This window comes from Protopterus annectens, chromosome 5.part0, assembly GCF_019279795.1.
Source record: "Protopterus annectens isolate FY-2018-M chromosome 5.part0, PAN1.0, whole genome shotgun sequence".
In the NCBI taxonomy this organism is placed as follows: Eukaryota; Metazoa; Chordata; order Ceratodontiformes; family Protopteridae; genus Protopterus; species Protopterus annectens.
In genome coordinates, this window is record NC_056735.1 from 153,064,172 (window position 1) to 153,083,800 (window position 19,629).

At 38.8% G+C, this 19,629-nt stretch overlaps 1 protein-coding gene across 1 annotated transcript in view; it reads left to right on the forward strand.

Annotated features, from left to right (window-relative positions):
• Positions 1-19,389, forward strand: part of LOC122802523 (inosine-uridine preferring nucleoside hydrolase-like) — a 452,956-nt gene extending 433,567 nt beyond the window's left edge. The window contains exon 6 of the mRNA XM_044072177.1: positions 18,781-19,389. Within this exon, the coding sequence (XP_043928112.1) occupies positions 18,781-19,128 (348 nt within the window). The 3' untranslated portion in view covers positions 19,129-19,389. The remainder of the gene's footprint in view (positions 1-18,780) is intronic.
• Positions 19,390-19,629: the final 240 nt, after the last annotated feature.

Below are 19,629 nucleotides of genomic sequence, written 5' to 3' on the forward strand. Positions count from 1 at the left end.
GGTGCCCTAGTAGAGGTGTAGATACAGAATGAAGAAAAGATGTTATTAGAATAGAGACCGAGACAACAAGGTGGAATAATATGTAGAAAGGTAGAACTGTATTTAGGAAGGAAAAGAAGGTATGCTACAGTATTAATACAAATACATTAATTGGGAGAACGTAGACTCTTAGTTTCTTTAGAATTTCTAAATGTTACTTCTTTCTGGATTCTTCTTTGACAGTTTCTATTTTAGTGTCCAGTTTATCCATTTTTAGTAATACATCCTAGATATTTGTGACTGGATTTCTTTTTTAACAGAAGAATCCTGAGTACCGGAACTTTAAACATTAATATGTAGGTTTCTCTTAGCTAAACCTGTATTCTTTTCTTCAAATATAGTGTGACTCTTGTAAGGGCACATTCTACCTGAGCCGTCAGCTGCAACCCCTGCTACAAGAATCCCCCCACCATCCCTTAGCAATTTAAACAAAAGTAGAGAAGCATTACAGTAGTAGAATCCCAAAGAAGTGTGCTGTTTAGGACCAGGTCCTGAGAAGTTTGTATATCACTTATTACCCTAGAGCCTAAATTGCTAATCAACTGGCATAGGAATTCTTTCTAATTAAGTAGCAAAAGCTTATTAATTAAACATTAACTGTTTGTATATATTTTTTTCTACTTGGTGGATAACCCCTTTATGTACATGTGAGTAGTGGCAAATATATTGTACCTTTAAACAATTAACCTACCTTGACAAATTCACTGATTGGTTATTTCTGAAACTCTGCCTCACATCGCGTCCTGGGCACTAATATCAACCTCTACAGTTTCAGTCAACTTATCACAGCCCCCACCCATATTAACAAGAACTCTTCCTCAACCCTAGATTGGATACTAACATCCAGCCCCAATCACTACCACAATCCTACCACTTTACCCGACTCATTAAGTGACCACCTCCCTACCTTCATTCAAAGGCTGCCCTCACATACCACCAAAACTCACCTCTATAGAGAATGCTGCAATCTGGCTAGCTTTAATGAGGTAACCTTTAAGAATCAACTCTCTCTAGTTAACTGGTCACACCTCCATGACCTTCCTCTAAATGATGCTGTTCTTGAGTTCAACAATACTTTCCTTAACATTCTAAACACCCTAACACCTGTAATAAAAATTAGAGTCAAAACAAACCCCACTCTCTGGCTCATCAAAGACACCCTCTCCATTATGAAACGTAGAGACACTATTTGGAAACAATGGTTAAAGTCAAAATCCGCCTGTCTTCTCATTAAATTCAATGAACTAAGAAACCTCACAGAAAAAACACGTTACTCAGGACAAGAAAAAAAATTCTGTCAAGAAGTCCAATCTACCCACCAATCAAACCCTAAACAAAATTGGCACACCATGAACAAAATTCTTCACTCAGGGAAGCCTACTACTTCAACCCTTTCCCCAATATGACACCACTTGAAACTGCCACTTTACTTAATGCTTACTTCATAGAATCCTTCCGTCAACTAACTCCCCCTGACCAAAACCAAATGCAATTCCCCCCAACCACAGTACTTGCCTCTCCACTGTCTTTTCCCTAAAACCCATCTCCACTGCCTATATAAAATCTCTCTTACTGAAACCTAAACCATGTTTCCCCTCCTTTGACAACCTACCCCCACAATTTCTCAGACTTGCAGCTAATACTATTGCATATCCCATCTCTATCCTTATAAACCACTCTATCAAAGAATCCACTGTCCCTGACATCTGGAAATCCTTTTATACGATTCCCCTTGACAAAGGAGGTAACTCCACAGATCCCTCCACCTTTTTTCCCATAGCCATCCTCTTCCCTTTCTCAGAAATCCTAGAGAAATGCATTCACAGACAACTTCTCAAATACCTACTTCAGGAAAATCTTTTGACCCCCTCTCAACATGGCTTCAGGCCCCATCACAGCACCTCCACAGCCCTTCTATCCTTCACCCAGTCTGTCACTGAGGCTAGAGACAGCAATAAACTGGTGTCATGTCTTTTCCTGGGCCTTTCCAAGGCATTTGGCATGTCTCCCACCCTAAGCTCCTGTTTAAACTATCCAATCTCAACCTCTCCTCCTTCACTATCCTCTGGTTCTCTAGCTATCTTAGCAACAGACTACAATCTGTTGGACGCCAAACTTCATGCTCTCCTTTCCTATCTGTCCAAACAGGAGTCCGTCAAGGATCCATCTTAGGGCCCCTACTCTTTAATATCTTTACAAACAATCTACACTCCACCTGCTGCTCATCTTCATTGATTCAGTATGTGGATGCTTCTACTGTTGTTACCTATGCAAATAACCTCACTGACCTCCACACCCTCACTCAGTGCACTTTCAACACCATTGAACACTGGTTGATTAACAACCAACTCATCCTTAACCCTAAAAAAACTAAATTACTTTTTTTCTTTCCTAAAACTATGTCCAAGTTCAGTGTTTCCTTCTGTATCTCTTCCCTGGAAAACACTATCATTCATGCCAACTCCCACATCAAACTCCTAGGTATTATAATAGACAACCAACTAAAATTTGACATTCATATCCAACATTGCATCAAAAAAAAGATTAAAAACTTGGTCCACTGTATAGAAACAAAAAATATTTATCCACTAGTTCGAGGACTTCTCTTGCCCAAGCCTACCTCCTCCCCTGCCTACTGTACTCATCCCCTGTATTTACCCACCTCCAAATCAACCTTATAACCAAACTTGAACAAACGTACAAACAAATTGCTAGATTTACATGTAACCTCCCTTACAAATGTCGCCACTGCCTCTCTCTTAAACAACTAAATTGGCTTGAATTCCCCCAACTACTCCAACTATCTCAGCTACAAATGTCCCATTCAATAATTAACAAACCATCAGACTGTCCCTCTCTGTCCACTCTTATATCCCTCTGTACTCTTACACCTCCCCTCCATAGCTCAGAACAATTCCTACTTGACACCTACAAACCAAACAAATCAATAGGTAGATTGCTGTATAAATGCTCGCTATCCCATATGTGGAACAAACTTCCCAGTTATATACGTTCTATCAAACCTACCTTGCTAATTCACCTTCTTACTCTTACCACCACCCTACCTAAGTCATACTTCAGTTGTCTTTAACATGCTTTCATTTCCTTAGAAAATATAACAAATAATGTGCAACCTCTTTCACTCTATTAAACAGTATGTTTGTTTGTTTGTCTTTTCGGCTTTTCCTGGTTAGGGGTCGTCACAGTGGAACTGCGGTCTACTAATGATCGGCAGTCGATTTTTATGGTGCCGAGTTGCCAGCCCGATGCCCAACCTTCAGCAAAGACACGCCCATTCACGCATGTCTTTCGGAGGCCACTCGACCACAGGAAGGACATGCAGACTCCACACAGAAGGCACTCCAGCCGTGAATCGAACATCACTATTAATATTTTTTTCTTTTTATTCTTTTCCTGTCTGTTCAATCCTACAAGTTTTAGGCAGGTATATTTCTGGTTTACTTGTTATGTTAATATGAAAGCAACAATTACTTTTAGATCTTTTGTATTTAACTTTTGTGCTCTGTTATCTTCTGTATTGTCCTCTTTTTGTATTTTGTTCATTTGTATACTGCATGCATGTCTGCTTGTATATGGAGCTTTTGTCCTCAGGTTTCCACTGAAAATGGGTCACGTGGCCCAGTTGTACTAACCTGGTCAAAAAAATACACACACACACACTCACACACACACACACACACACACACACACATATATATATATATATATATATATATATATATATATATATAAATAAAATAAAGTACCATTTTCTTTTTTCTTTTTGAGTAGCTCATGTTGAAGTCTCTTCTCTCTTAACCAGACTGATTAAATTCTGAGAGGAAAATTACAGATTTTAAGAACTTCAAGCTATAAATCTTTTCTCTGTTAGTGAATATAAATAACTGTCAAGTATCTCTTAATTCTAATTTTTTTATTAGATTTTCTGTCGGAGGAAATTTTTCAGTCACATAGCTTTCACCAGTTGCTGCTGTCAGTTAGCCTTCTTGGCCACATCCCCACTCCTTCACTTCTTAATTAATTAAATCCTGATGTTCCTTTTCAGTTAATAATTATTTTTGAAAAGCTTTGTGATAACATTTATAGATATGGCTCCCCTATCTCTTCCTCCAGTACTTGAAAGTATAGGGAAATTTCTCTAGAGTCCTGGTTAAATTACCCCTAGTCACTATGAATAACACTTTGGGTCTCCACTGACAGTAAGCTATTCCTAGTCAGACTAATCCAAACAATAAAAGTAAATTAGGCATTTATGAATTTTCATAGTAAAGCTAGAACATATATTGGAGTCCTCACAGTGTCATCTAATGTGTCACAGTTTGCTGTGAGGGAAAGGATAGTTTGCTTTTTATTTGTTGTGCTTTGTATTACTTTATTGCCTTTTTCTATTTTGTATTCTGTGATTTGTTTACTTTACACTCTGTTGTACTTATATTCTGCTTTTAACTGCATACTAAAACTTGAAAAGAGACCACAGCTCTGTCTCTTGTGAGTCAGACAGAAATTAGAAAAGGTCGGTTAAAAAGTCACACATAAATTACAACAGGTCAGCTAAGGTTAATCATCTGTGAACTGAGGGGGTGGAGCTAGGAACTAAACCTTCTATTTAAGGGGTAAAATAAAACATTTCAGAGCTTTACTGGTCCACACCTCCAGGCTAGTTGCTCAACATAATCCACACCTCTAGGCTAGTTGCTCAACATAATGCATCTGAAATTATGCAAGTGCATCTAATACTGGGCAAGACTGCAATCCAGGTTGTAGCTTGGTACAGATCCCCCACCATGCCCCAGGATTCCCACTCTTCATTTCTTAAGATACTGGAAAATATTAAGGTACAACCCAATAGTTTAATTATGGGCGATTTCAACTACCCCCACAATCAACTGGGAAAACTACTCCTGTACCAACTCATTCTCTCAACGTTTTCTGGAATTCATAAATTTCAATGCCTTGGATCAGCTTGTCCACACCCCCACCAGAGGCAGCAATATCCTGGACCTGGTCAGTACCAGTATGGGTAACCGGTGTTCCATGGCAGAGGTCAAATCCTTGCTGGTCAGATCCGACCACAAGCTAATCACCCTAGACATTCATATCCCACCCCCAACCTCACCCCCATTAAGAAATCCACTGTCAAAAACTACTCCAAAGCCAACTTCATGCTTCTTAAGACGGAAGTGGCAAACTTCATGACACCCATGCAGATTGAAAACAGAGGTACGACTGCTGAACCTTACACAAATGCACTGTATAAGCACATACACAAGTGCATGGATCGTGCCATCCCCAACAGAACCAAGACGTTACCCTCCAAAAAAGGAAGCCAATCTGGTGGTCCCCTGCCATAAACAAACTCTACAACAGAAAGAAGAAGCTGTTGCAAAAAAGAGTAAAATCCCAAGATTGGAGGAACTTGTCAGCCTCAGCAAGAAGCTGAGATCCCTCATAAAATCCTCCAAAGCCAGTTATGAAAATAAAATTGCTACTGATTCCAAAGACAACCATACAGCATTCTACAGCTATGTCAAGAATCTCAATGGCAACACTCAGATCTGCTGTGAGCTACAGCACAATGGCACTAAATATACAGAACCAACCGATATTGCCAACATCCTGTCAGATAGGTTCAGTGCTAACTTTACCCCCCTCTCACCCTCCAAAGGGCCCATCTTAATACCAGAAGAATGGAAAGCCCCTGTAATCATGGATGAACAAGTAAAGACCGCACTCTCCAAAGCCAAGAACACAGCATCCATGGGACCAGACAACATCCCAGGCTGCATACTGCAAAAACTACAGAATGAACTGGCACCCCACCTAAGCACCATGTTCAATCATAGCCTCACCTCAGGCTATGTGCCTACTAAATGGTGCACAGCGACGGTTATCCCACTCCACAAAGGGGGTGCGACCACAGACCTCAGAAACTACCGCCCCATTAGCCTGATGAACCTGGTCTGCAAGGTCGTGGAACGTATAATCTTGGAGCTTATAAACAAAGACATAGGTAACCTCCAAACCCTGGACCCCACTCAGTTGGGTTTGTAAAAGGTAGATCATGTCTACTAAACCTGATTGACTTCTTTGAATCAGTCACTAGAGCCATAGATGAGGGCAAGGTAGTGTACACAGCCTATCTTGACCTCGCCAAGGCTTTCGATACCATCCCTTACTCTGGAATTATAGATAAACTCACTAAACTGGGCATAAATCCCTGTGTCACAAGATGGCTGTCCAACTGGCTCACTGACAGAACCCACACAGTAAAAGTAGCCGACTCCAAGTCCGACTTCAGACCAGTGACGAGTGGAGTACCACAGGGTTCGGTCCTGGTTCCTCTCCTTTTCGGCATCTACTTCTCTGAAGTGCAGGCCAACACAGAAGGTCTTTGGCTAACAAAGTATGCAGATGACTGCAAACTGGGAGCCATAATAGAATCACTTAATGATGTAGACATTCTACAAAATGGCCTCACAGAGACAGATGCTTGGTGTCAAAGTCATGGCCTCAAGCTCAATGCCAAGAAGTGCAGTGTCATCCCCTTTAGGAAAAACTCGGTACCCATGAACTACCACATAGGCAGTAGCTCACTAAACACTAAACGTGTGATAAGAGACCTCGGGACACAGGTGGACAGTAGTCTTTCCTTTGATAACCACATCGCCACAGTAGTCAGGAAATCCTTCTGCATGGCACACCTCATTACAAAAGGGTTCTCCTTTAGAAAAAAGGAGGTCATTTGTTCCTCTCTTCTCATCCCTCATCAGACCCATTATAGAGTACAATGCCCCATTTGGCATGTATCTCACAAGACACCTACAACAATCGGAAAGGCCACAGAAATACCTCACTAAGAGGATTACCAGCCTCAAACAGATGCCATACGCAGACTGTCTCAAAAAACTCAAGCTCTACTCTGTCGCATATCGCCTACTCAGAGGTGATCTCTGCCTAACATACAAAACTATGTCAAACCCAGAGCTGTTGGACATGCTACACTTAAAGAAATCCCAATCTCTCTAAACCACACACTCTAGGGACCTAAACCTTGTCACCACAATAAATAGAACATGGAGGGATAGATTCCTGTCCCAGAGACTTCCCATACAACTACCCATTCATGTCAAGCAAAGCTCCTCATTGGCCCTCTTTAAGAAAAATCTTGACGACTGGATGGGAAATAGAAAATTCTCCCCGGGGATCACTTCTGCGGCACTGCTTGACAAGGGCACAGAAAAATAATTTTCTTGGGTGGCGAAAGCCAGGGAACCTTTTTGGCTAGGCTTATATAGGCCCCATGGCCGATAGCCTAGTACCTACCTATGCACCTATGAACTTAACATGTGTGCCTGTTTCCCTTCCCATATACCCTGCTGCCACAGTTGGATGATTCTTCCTTCTGTCCACTGTAGATGTGTTTCTTCTGTTATATATTTACATGTTTATGTTCTTGTTTAAATGTTTATACCTTGCTGGTGCTGCTCACTCATATTCAACATGGGCAGAACTTGGTCAAATGAGACTGGTGGTGCCTCCTGTACAGCCATGATGATGCAACTGCTTTCATCAGCAGAAGTTGCTATTACCTTGAGTGCAGTAAGTCAAGATTTGGGAAAAAGTTCACTGAAAAAAGTCTTCAGGAAGGTGATTGTAGCCATCAGCCACAGAAGAGGGCCATCTCAAAATCAGTTGAAATAGTACATTTCTGTGTATCTATTATTTACTATGGATTCGTGCAGGTAGGCAAAAGATCTGTGATTTACAAATGTTTTGCTAACAGCGCTGAATGAGCTACAGCAATGTGTTACTCATTTGGAATTTAATCAGTGAATGTACTTACAGAACTGTGCATTTGAGTTGCAGGATATAGGATATGTTATTAACCAAAGTTGTAATGTGAAAAATGTGTTCTTTGAAGCCCATTTGCAGTAGTCCTTTAAAATGTGCATGTTTACTGCTAACTCATTAATTCACCTGTTTAGTACAGTGTTTCATCAAGTTTGATTGGATACTTAAAGAAAGAGAATGAGTATCGTAAAAAAACATTCCTTATCAATTAAGTGTTAATAACTATATACATCAAAGAGTTTAGCTGTAGTGGGATTGGCCTTTAAAGGGGCAGGGTGGCTTTAGAAGTCCTATAAGCTGCAAGTTGATGATACTAGATCCACTGACACAGTGACAATGCTAGCACTCATGCTGCTGGTTAAACATACTAGATTGCCTTAGCCTCCTTTTGCATACTATGTGATTCTGAGTAAATTGATTAACCAGACAGTGCTTCTAGGTTGCCCTGAAAAGAGGCTTGTGCTATTGAGTTTGCCAAGTTTAGTTTTTAATTTATTTTATTTATTTATTACTCTGTCATGTTAGAGACCAGTTGGCATAATGGTTAAGGTCTTTGAATCCAATTGACAAGGTGTGATCCTGACCTCCGTCCAATGCCTGTATGGAGTTTGCATGCTCTCTCTGGGTGTCTGTGCAGTTTCTCCCACCTCCCAAAAGCATACTGAGTGTTTGTACCCCAGACTCACCCAAGAATGGAACTTTGGGCAGCAGCACAGACTCTAGATGATGCCCTAATAGGGGGGAAGACTTGTATAGATGAACTGCCTTGGACATCAGCTGTGGTGAGCAGCATCCTCAAGATAGAAGAACATAGACCATGACTGCATGCTGTGTCAGGGCTAGCCCATCAATGATGATTTGGTCGTATTGACTAAGTTTGCCATATGGGCATGGGTTTTTGCCTGTGATAAGCGGGTTGAGGACCCACTCTACTCCAACCTCTGCCAGGGATCCATGATAATGGTGGGAGGGGTGTATGTGCCCCTATTCATAGGTTTATAGGCAAGTACTAGGCTAGCTATCCTTATAGGCCTTTTTAAACCTAGCCAATTTCCCTTCAAAGGTGAGAATCAAGCCCGGCACCTTGTGTTTGTGAGGTAAACACCTTTGCCATTATGTCAACCCCCAACAACAATTGGCCAGTGCGTTCCTGTCAAAAAGCCCAGCAACCCTGGGTCAGTAAGGTATTGGCGGCCGATGTCCAGTTGTCTAGCTTGGGTTACCTGGGATAATTCTGTTGAGTGAAAGTTGGACATAAAGCCAATCAGCCTGCCAAACATGAACCTAGAATTGCTACACTCATTGTAGGTCCACTGACAGGATGCAGTTTGAAAGTGGATGACATGATGATGAGGATGCTGGACATCCTATGTATCCAGGAGACAAGATGAAAGGACAGTGCAGCAAAGCCACTTGGATTGTGGTCCAGAGTCTACTACACAGGAGGAGGACAAACTACAAATCATGTGGAAATTGTGGTGAGGGAGAGTTTTCAGAAGACATTGAGGAGTGTCATCAGAATTTGTGACTGACTCATGGTAATCAGACTCCAATGTAAAGGTAAGGCACTATTCATAATCTTAGCCTGTGTCCCACAGTTGCAGGACCTTCTAGATCAGGCAGGTCAACATGAATTGGTGTTGATAATGGGTGACCTTAATGAATATATTGGTCCAGACAGAACAGGATATGAGGATTGCCTATGTCCACATTAGTATGGCATCAGGAATAAAGGAGAGGCCATTCTACATTTGTCTGGCAAATGCCTTGACGGTTGTCAACATATGCTTCGGTAATAGAGGGACAGTCACAAGATCACATATGAGACTGGCCAACACATGGTTCAGTCAGAGAGACAGTCACATGAAAGAAGTGATGAGACTGTACTATACTGGAATTAACTGGAAATAACTGAAATGAGACTGGAGTAAAAGTCTTTATCTGTTAATTACCCAAAATCGTACTGAACAGGTGCCAGTCTCTCCTTTATGGGCCAATACTTGTGTACTTTTCAGAATGAATTCTCCAAACACTGTAGTTCATTTAATAAGGCTTTATTAGATGTTTACAATATCCAAATACTGTCTTCATTAACAGTGCTGATAAATAATAACAGTCTGTAGAAATGCAGGAATGCTGATTAGTAGTAACAGTGCTGCCAAAATATATCCAAAATTTCTGCATGTATATTCTGACTGTCCTGAATAATGTAAACTGAAACAGTCTTTATTTGACCTGTCTTCTACACAGGCTCGAGTGTCTGTATTGTAGCTTCCTTTCTACAATGACGGATATTTAATATTTTCTGTATGTCAGGTCAAACTAACTAACTGACTTCCCTAACTGTATCTGAAGTATATTTTAATAATACTAAAACCCTGTAATGCTTTACATGCCTCCTTAGCCTTGGTTACCTTGGTTTCTAAGACTGGTTTTGCATGTGCTTCTTTATCTAGCATCCCTTTGCTATGTACATTTTTCCCTTGAGAAAGGAACATTCTGTAGCTAAAGGAACAGAAAAAGAACAGTTTGTAGCCGTCCCTTGGGAACTATCTGTCATGCTTGACCAGAATCTTATTCTTCCCTTCTGCTTAACTGTCTTTTCTAAACTGTATGCATAAATAAAACACAATTCTGACACTACATTTCTAGGCCTACTTTACCTTTTAGTCTGCCTAATGCCTAATAACTACTTTAAAATTGAAGTTCCTAATCTAACAGTTGCCTCTGAGGTTCCCAACGAAAGTCTTCAGGGACCTACTCTCTGATGTTTTTTATTTGGTAAATAAACTTGCAATTATAATTTTGACCACTAGGTGTCACTTGAGCATTTATGGCCTGTTTGCATTGAAGTCTCTCAACTTTATGATTTAATTATACATAGGCAATTGTTTTTCTTTTCGGGTGAATAAACTTGCATTTTATTTTTGACCACTAGGCTTGAAGTCTGTTAACTTTGATTTAATTTTCATGTTACCTAAATTCGTAGCCTTTAGAGTCTTTAAGTCTAAGTTCTGATGTATGAGTGATATATCCAAAACCTGTACATTATTCTGAAAATGAGTGTCTTGTAATTATGTGGCTTTTAAAGCTGATTAGAAAATGTCATACACATTTTTAACTTGTCTTTGTGAATCTTGATTCAAGTTAGAATATGAACTGTTAACCCTGCCTGTTTTTCTTTCTTTCCTCTGTATGCTGCAATGGTAAAATTACACTGTCTATTGTCTGTTTTTTACCTTATGAACTGGTGCCTTAGTGTATACCAAGATGACTCTCTCTTATAGCAAATAAAACCTTTCCCTGTTGTTTATAGAATTAAATATTTAAACTTTGTACTGTTTAATCCATTTTCTGTTTTATTGTATAGCCTATCAAGGATGTTGGCTATTTTCTGAAGACTAATTGAAATCAGCACTAAAGGGATAACTTTATAATTGGTCTTGAAGCATAATTACCGTATATTGTACTAACTTGTGTCTATAAATTTTCATCTAGATTTGCTAATAACCCTACTTATCTTTTTAAACTTTTATGTGCTGTAATAGATATCTGCCTCCTAAATTTGTGTCTGAAATATTTTATGAATATTTATGAGCTATAATAGTTTACTAAAATGTATGCTTTCTGTATTTTAAGTCTATACCTTTGCATTTTCTGTTAGTGTCTTTTTAATGTTCTAACTAATGTACGATAATTATGTAAAATGCACTGTAATCTGTAAATTAATTAATAAGTTAAGCCTGCACTGTTATGCCTTCAGTATATTGAATAACTAATACTATCTATTCATTAGATTACTGTTACTTTACCCTTAAAACTAATGAATAAAGTGAAGTAACTGAATATTATTCTTATATTCTGAAATTTGCCTGAAATGTACTGTACTGAACATGCATGACTGAGTATGAATGTCATATTCTGAACCTTGACTGAAATTTACATTAGCGTGATACCTATTTATACCAAACATTTTAAATAGTTGTGTATATTCTGGAAACTAAACTAATACTAAAAGAATATATTTTGCCAGTGTTAACTGAACACAGATAAAAGCATAACTGAAAATTGGTACATGTTATATTCTGAAAACCAAACTATCAGTACTTTTTTCTGTCAGTATTGTGTGAACATAGATTAACTGAAAACTAGTACTGTTGTACAATTGTCTGAAAACCTGAGAACATTTTGACAGTGTTACCAGAACATAGATAAAACATAAACTGAAATCTGTTTTCCCGTCAGTATTATCTGACCATAGATACACTGAAAACTAGTACTCTTGTACAATTGTCTGAAAACATGATAACATTGTCACAGTTACCTGATCATAGATAAACTGAAATCTGTTATTAACTGCCAGAAACAAAGACTGAAATCCCCAAGGAATAAACTGTGCCTGCAAGCCAACAACAAATGTAACTGAAGAAAACAAGGCACAGAAATATGACTGAAAGCATAAAATGTTAAAAGTTTAATGAGATAAGTGCTTTCACACCAAATACTAGTGCTTCATCAGACCATATAAAAAAACTACATCAGCAAACACTTTTAATATATTCAGTCTAGTTCAAAGCAGTCAATAGACATCAGAGAAGAGTAAAAACTTAGCTTCAGCTTGTATCATTTAAAGAGACATCATGCTTTTAGTACAGGTTTATTAGAAACCCTGTCATTTAGACCTGGGTATTTGTCAGCTTGCCATAGAATAATCCAATGCAATTCTCTGCTTTCAGTAAAGTTTTTCACATCACCTCCATGTATATTTTCAGAAATAATTTCAACAACATGAAATCTAAAGTCATGTTCATTTTCATTCTGCATGCAGTGTCTGGTTAGTGCATTTTTGGTGTCACCATTCCTAATACAATGCATGTGCTCCCTGACTCATTCCATTGGTGACCTGTTGGTTTTTCCTATGTAGAAGCAGTGGCAAACTGTACATGTCACCAGATAGATCAAATTCCTGGATTGACAGTTAGCTTTAACTTCAAATTTATACTCCAACTGGTTGACTGGATGAATAAAACATGCTGATGTATTAATAAATGTACGGAAATTGCATGTAAGGCATTGTCTAGTACCTGCCCAACCACCACCTAGAATCTCATCTTTTTCTTTTACATTTTTATAGCACAGCTGCCTTTTAAGAGATTTCATGTTCTTAAAAACAAAGTTTGGTCTGTGACCAACAACCTTTGAAATATCATTGTCTAAACTCAATATAGACCAATTCTACTTAATAATGTTCATTATGCCAGTCATATCACTGGTATAAAGTAAGGATATAGGCACACTATTTCTATTACTAATGACCTGGGGAGACTTTGCTTCAAAAACTTGGTTTGAAAAATATGGCTTTGCTGTATTTACCCTTTGTGTGGCTCCCATACTAATGTTCCTTTCAACCTCACATGCTTTGTAGCCCCTTTCATGAAATTCTTTTCTAAGCATCTGGACATCTTGCCTGAAAACTTCCTCACAATTACTTAGTTTTGACACTCTCATTGTTTGACCCTGCAGAATGAAAATGAACATAGCGCTTACCTCATTAAACTTTTAATATTTTATGCTTTCAGTCATGTTTCTGTGCCTTGTTTTCTTAAGTGAAATCTGTTATTGTTATATTCTGGAGAATAAACTATTAATATATTTTTGTCAGTATTGCCTGATCATAGATAAAAACATAAACGGAAACTAGTACTGCTATATAACTGAAAACATACATACTTGCTTTAACTCACACCTTTTAACTTTAAACAAACATTGAAGAAATAACTGAAACACATAGACAGTCAATTTCTGCACCACAGCTCTTGCCAAACTTTACTCTTTATTGTCCCAGTCACTGATGATGTAAAGGAAGGACTGCTTTAATATCGAAGTGTCCTTTTTATATTTAGGCCTTTTAAATCACTTTTTTCATCTATTGTGTAAGGCTGGGTGGCTAAAGTTCTTGACTGTATTTAGTATCAGGTCCTTAAAATAATATTTGCATCTTTAACAATTACAAACTGATAGCATTGCTTGTTGCCCTGACTTTATTTACACTTTTCTGCATGAAATAAACATTTGCAGCTTTAACAGTTATATACTGATAGCACTGCTTGTTGCCCTGACTTTATTTACATTCTTCTGCATGAAACAAATACTTGCTGCTAATAAACTCTTGCAAGTGTGAAATGTACAACAGTGATGTGGAAAGGCTGTAACTTTATTATTAAATCAAACTGAAATTTCATTGACATTGTTTTTCTTGTCATAACCTTAAAATGAAACTAAAGTAGTAATTTAACACTGTGCATTTCTGCACCTGTGTAAAATTAATGTTAACTGTTAAACTTTTTACATTTACTCTTGTGACCCTTAGATTTTAACAGTGTTCTGTGAGTGAAACTCCATCCACTGTCTCATCATAACCGTTCCTTTAGCTGATGTCATTTAACTTTTCAGTACTACTGAATGTTACAAGAATTTATCATTACTGTCTACAATTTTCTTGGATAAAAAGTAAAAACTGTAAATGTATTAAATTAATTTTTGCCATATTGCCTTATGGCATACATTACTTTCCTTAATTCAGTTTGTTAAACTGATTACATAAATACATTTATTATCTGATTCAAACTGATTTGATTATGGAAGTTTACTTGTCTATTTTTTTATAACATACGAGTTGAACCTGTGGCTTTATTGACACATAATATTTATGATATACTGTTTTTATGTATAGGATTTGAACTCTTGAATGTACTGTCACTTTTACAATGTAGCATTGACTTTTACATTCTGTAAACTAACAGAACATTATTTAATATTTGTGAATGCTTTTTTGTTTCTTTCCGTATTAAGATATTGTTTATGCATTGCAATACTTTAATACAAAGCTCTTAATTAATGACTGCTAAATAAAACAATAACACAAAAAATTAATTTGCCAATTCTGTAACTGTAAACCCTTTATTCTGTGAATTAACTTGACTGTCATTTCTGGTATACCCTACACTACATAGATACATATGGTTACCGTTTTCTAACTGAACCCTGTGGTACTCCACTTGTCACTGGTCTGAAGTTGGATTTGGAGTCTGCTACTTTCACAGTGGGTTATGTTAGTGAGCCAGTTGGCAACCCATCTTGTGACATAGGGATTTATACCTAGTTTAGTGAGTTTATCTATAATTCCAGAGTGGGGGAGAAAGAAACATTCTATAGCTAAGGGAACAGAAAAAGAACAGTCTGTAGCATTCCCCTGGGAATTGTTATCTCTCATGCTTGACCAGCAAGGTTATTCTTCCCTTCTGCTTAACTGTCTTTTCTAAAATGTATCTATACTTTACCTTTTAGTCTGCCTAATGCCTAATAACTGCTTTAAAATGGAAGTCCCTAATCTAACAAAAGGCATTCCCAGAGAAACAGTCATCCCACAGCATAAACCACTGGTTGCCACATTCAGCTGCAAGCAGTGGTCAGACAAGGCTGTAAGGTCAATAGAGACTAGGCTGAAGACCTGGACGTTGACTCTAGAGAAAGCACAATAGTTCAAGGAATTACTCAGGGCTCTAACACCTTGGGAAAAAAGAGGAAATAGGTGTAGTTGAAGAAGAATGGCAGCACCTCAAAACAACATGTGTGAGGACTACAGAGCAGGTATGTGTCTGAGCTTAGTATGGAAGTAAGCCACATAAAGAAAGCTGGTGGTGATGGTGAATGCAGAAGTACATGAAGTCATCAAAAGAAAGAAGAAAAAGTGGGAAATAGAAAATAATGACCAGGCAAAGAAGAATTACTGGTTGGATAACAAAAAAAGATAAAAGAGGAGTTGCAATAGCAAAGAACAAGACATCAGAGGCACTCTACCAACTTCTGGTAAGTGACTCTGTAGATGGTACAAAGAAACTCAATCAGCTTGCAAGGCAAAGACAGAGATAAATAAGACACTCAGCCACCTTTTGTAAAGGATGCCATTCATAACCTACTCACCAGCCCACAGGAAATCAAAGGCAGATGGAAGGAATTCTTTTAACAGCTTCTCAGTGAAGAAATCCCCAAAGAAGTTGTACTGCCTGAGACAAAATCTACAATGAAAGAAGAGGAGGAGCCCACCCTAGAAGAAGTAAGAACAGCACTAAGAAAAATTAAGTCAGGGAAAGCAGCAGGCTCAGATGAGGTCACAGCAGATATCACTAAAATGGTGGGTGAGCTAGGGGAGAAATGGTTCCTGAGGGTACTCATAGCAGATTAGAGAGAAAGGCATATCCCAGTTGTGTCTTTCGGCTTTTCCTGGTTAGGGGTCACCACAGCGGAACTCCGGTCCGCTAATGAATGGCAGTAGATTTTTACGTGCCGAGTTGCCGGCCCTGACGTACAACCTTCAACGAAGGTACGTCCATTCATGCATGTCTCCACACAGAAGATGCTCTAGCTGAGAATCGAACAGGACAACGTCTTACTGTGAGGCGACAACGCTACTGCAGCACCACTATCCCAGATGACTGGAAAATAAGCATACTAAAGCCAGTGTACAAGAACAAAGGGGAGATCCACAACTGTGGACAGACAGTACACAGGTTTTAAACTACTGTCACATTTTATGAATGTGCTGGAGATGGTGATTGATAAATGAGTGCACAGAGTAGTAGAAAGTAAGATGGAAGATGAGCAGTTCAGATTTAGATCAGAATGCAGCACAAGTGATCTGATGTTTGTAGTGAGACAGATAGTTGTGAAGAAGCTAGAGATAAGGAAAGAGTCCAACCTGGCATTCATAAACTTGGAAAAAGCTTATGACAAGGTCCAAGAAACCTGATTTTGGCAGTGCTGTGGCAGTTCAAAGTCCCAGAAACAATGGTAGAATTAGTACAGGCTGTGTACAAGGAACCAATGACTCAAGTGCGAACAGTGTTCGGTCTCACAGAGGGGTTCCCAGAGGGAGTGGATGTGCACCAGAGTCAGGTCTGAGCCCACTGCTGTTCATATTGGTGATGGACTACATCATCAAACAGGTTGGAGGGGACAGATCGACAGAGTTACTGTATGCAGATGATGTGGCATTACAGGCTGACTCTGAGCAAGAGCTTCAGCAGAGGATTGGGTAATAGAGTGCAAAACTTAAAGCCCATGGGATGCAGCTGAGTCTAGACTAAACGGATTTAGTGGCAGCAAATGGGAGAAATCAGAAGAAGATGAAAATTGAGACTAAAGGGAAAATAGTGCAACAGGTTCAAGTATCTGGCAGGGGTGGTGGAGGAGAAGGGAAGTCTGAATGAGGAAGTCAAAGTAGAATCAGAGGGCTTGCAACCTATTGGCACAAAGTGGCAGGGGAAGTGTATGACAGAAGATTGCCAAAGAAGCTGAAAAGTAAGGTGCACAATACAGTGCTGCAACCAGTACTATTGTATGGTAGAGAAACCTGGGCAATAAACACAGAACAGTTGAGGAAGCTAGAGGTGATGGAAATGAAGTGCCTAAGACAGGTGATAGGGTGCACATTGTTGGATAGATGAATAAATGAGGACATCAGAGCAGAAGCCAATGTAGCTCCAATTGCTGAAAAGGTTAAAGAGAATAGATTACAGTGGTTTGGGCACATGCGCAGAAAAGCAAATACAATCTGGTGAATACGATATGGGACTGACAGGAAGAAGGGAAGAGGAAATGAGGGTGTCCAGCAAAAATATGGATGGATTGCTTGAGAAAAAACCTGTGACAGTGAGGCATTACTGACAAAGAAGGTAGGTGAGTGGCACCAAATCAAGAGAGATGATGACAGTTGATTCAATACCCCGACCCCATGTAGAAAATGGGAAAGGGGGAATTGATGACTGATGATGATAGTGAGATTTTCCTCTCATATTAATTACTGTACTGCCTTTTACTTCAGGCTTCTCAACACTGAGCTTAGGTCAGTTATAACTAATGCAAAGCTCTACAACACAGTTATTTACCTGTCCATATTGTTACAATCATATTACCTTTGTGCTGTGAAGGTTGCAGTGGTCCCACATCCATTTTTGTGCTATATTTAGAGTCTTACTGCTAATTGTTATATCTCTTAATGATGCAGCTATGTCTTAACTGAATGAGTTAACTGATCCTTTTTGCTTGAAGTGGTCATTGATCTGTGCAGTCTGGACCTGGCAGTGGCTTCTGAGGTGTTTGAATCTTGTGGTGAAAAATCTTCTGAATACTAGGCTCCATGAATCTGGAACCTGCCACTATAGTGGCTGAGAGGTGTGTTCCATACTACCTTGTCTTCCAAGTTTGTTAAAATCATACCTGTTTGACCCTGCTTTCAGAGACAAACTGCAGGAGCAAACTTTATTCTCATATTTAACTGTATATGTTTTTAATTGCATATTCTGGGTTATATGTATGCATTTTACTGCTTTGTTTGTATATAGTGCTTTATTCTAAGCACTGAACGAAAGTTGAACTTGAATTCACTGGGAAAGGAAATGTTTTGGCTTCACACTGCAGTACTGCTGACAAGGTGGCCACAGGTGATAGTGCAGCAGGGAATGATGGTTCCACACAGAGCATGGTCATTTATATACATGTTAGCAGGCCTTACATTGTGAAGAATAGGAAATGAGAAGACCTTATAAATAATGATTAATTCTGGCTTCCCTACAATTATAATACTGCTGTTGTCCTGTAATCTAACCAGTAAAATTTTAGCCTTGCACTCCTAAATGAACAAGTAATGCTGTCATCGACAAAAGTAAACTAGGGACAGAGATGGCAATCCATCAGCCCAGTTACTTTCTTAATAGTCTGGGTGTTTGGTCCCTTTATTTTACATGTGCTGAAGTTGTAGACTGCCTAAAATCCTTAAATATTGTATTTTTTTTGCTTCTCATTTTCCAGGAGTTCTATGAAGACTGGGTGACCCAAGATACAGCAAAAGCAAAATTCATGAAAAAGATCTTTGCTCATAGTGTCAAGTTTGCCCAAAGAAAGGTGGAAAACGAGGAACTAGTTTGCGAGAATGGATTTGTGTCTTGTGATTCTTTCGCCATGGCTGCAGCAGTAGACAACAGCATTGTAAAAGAATATATTGAATGTGGTGTGAGCGTGGAGTTGAGTGGGAAACTGTGCAGAGGGATGATGATTATGGACTACTTAGATCTCCTTCAAAAGAAACACAAAGCATTTGTTATGAAGACGTGCGACATAGAAAAGTTCAAAGCCCTTCTGAGGGCTGCTTTGAAATAATTAGTGCAATTCCTGCTCTGCATTTTTTTGCAACAGATTTGAATCTCCTTAAAGAAAGAATGAAACATAACATTGCCTATTAAATACCCATTTCAGGCTACTGATGTTTTCTGAGCTCCTTTTGGGTTGTTACATTCAAGTAACACATTTGAAAAAGCTGATTTATGCTGTTTCAGGTAAATGTAACATTGAGTCAGTGATGTCCAAAATGTTTTTTACTTTGTATTATTGACATATTGTTAAAATTTACATTTTAAGTAATGCTTTGTAAAGCATATTGATTCCATGAAGTTCTTTGTAATTTATTGTAATTGTAATTTGTATCCAGTACATTTACAGATACTCTGAGGTACGTTTAGGGTACTTGAAGAAGATGCTTTAGCAGGACCTACAGCCACATCTCCATATAGCTGCAAAGAAAGGATGTGTCAGATTCAGTTTTTGGATCTACTAAACTATGTTAAAAATCCTTATGCTGACTATATATTCCTCGGAGTAGTT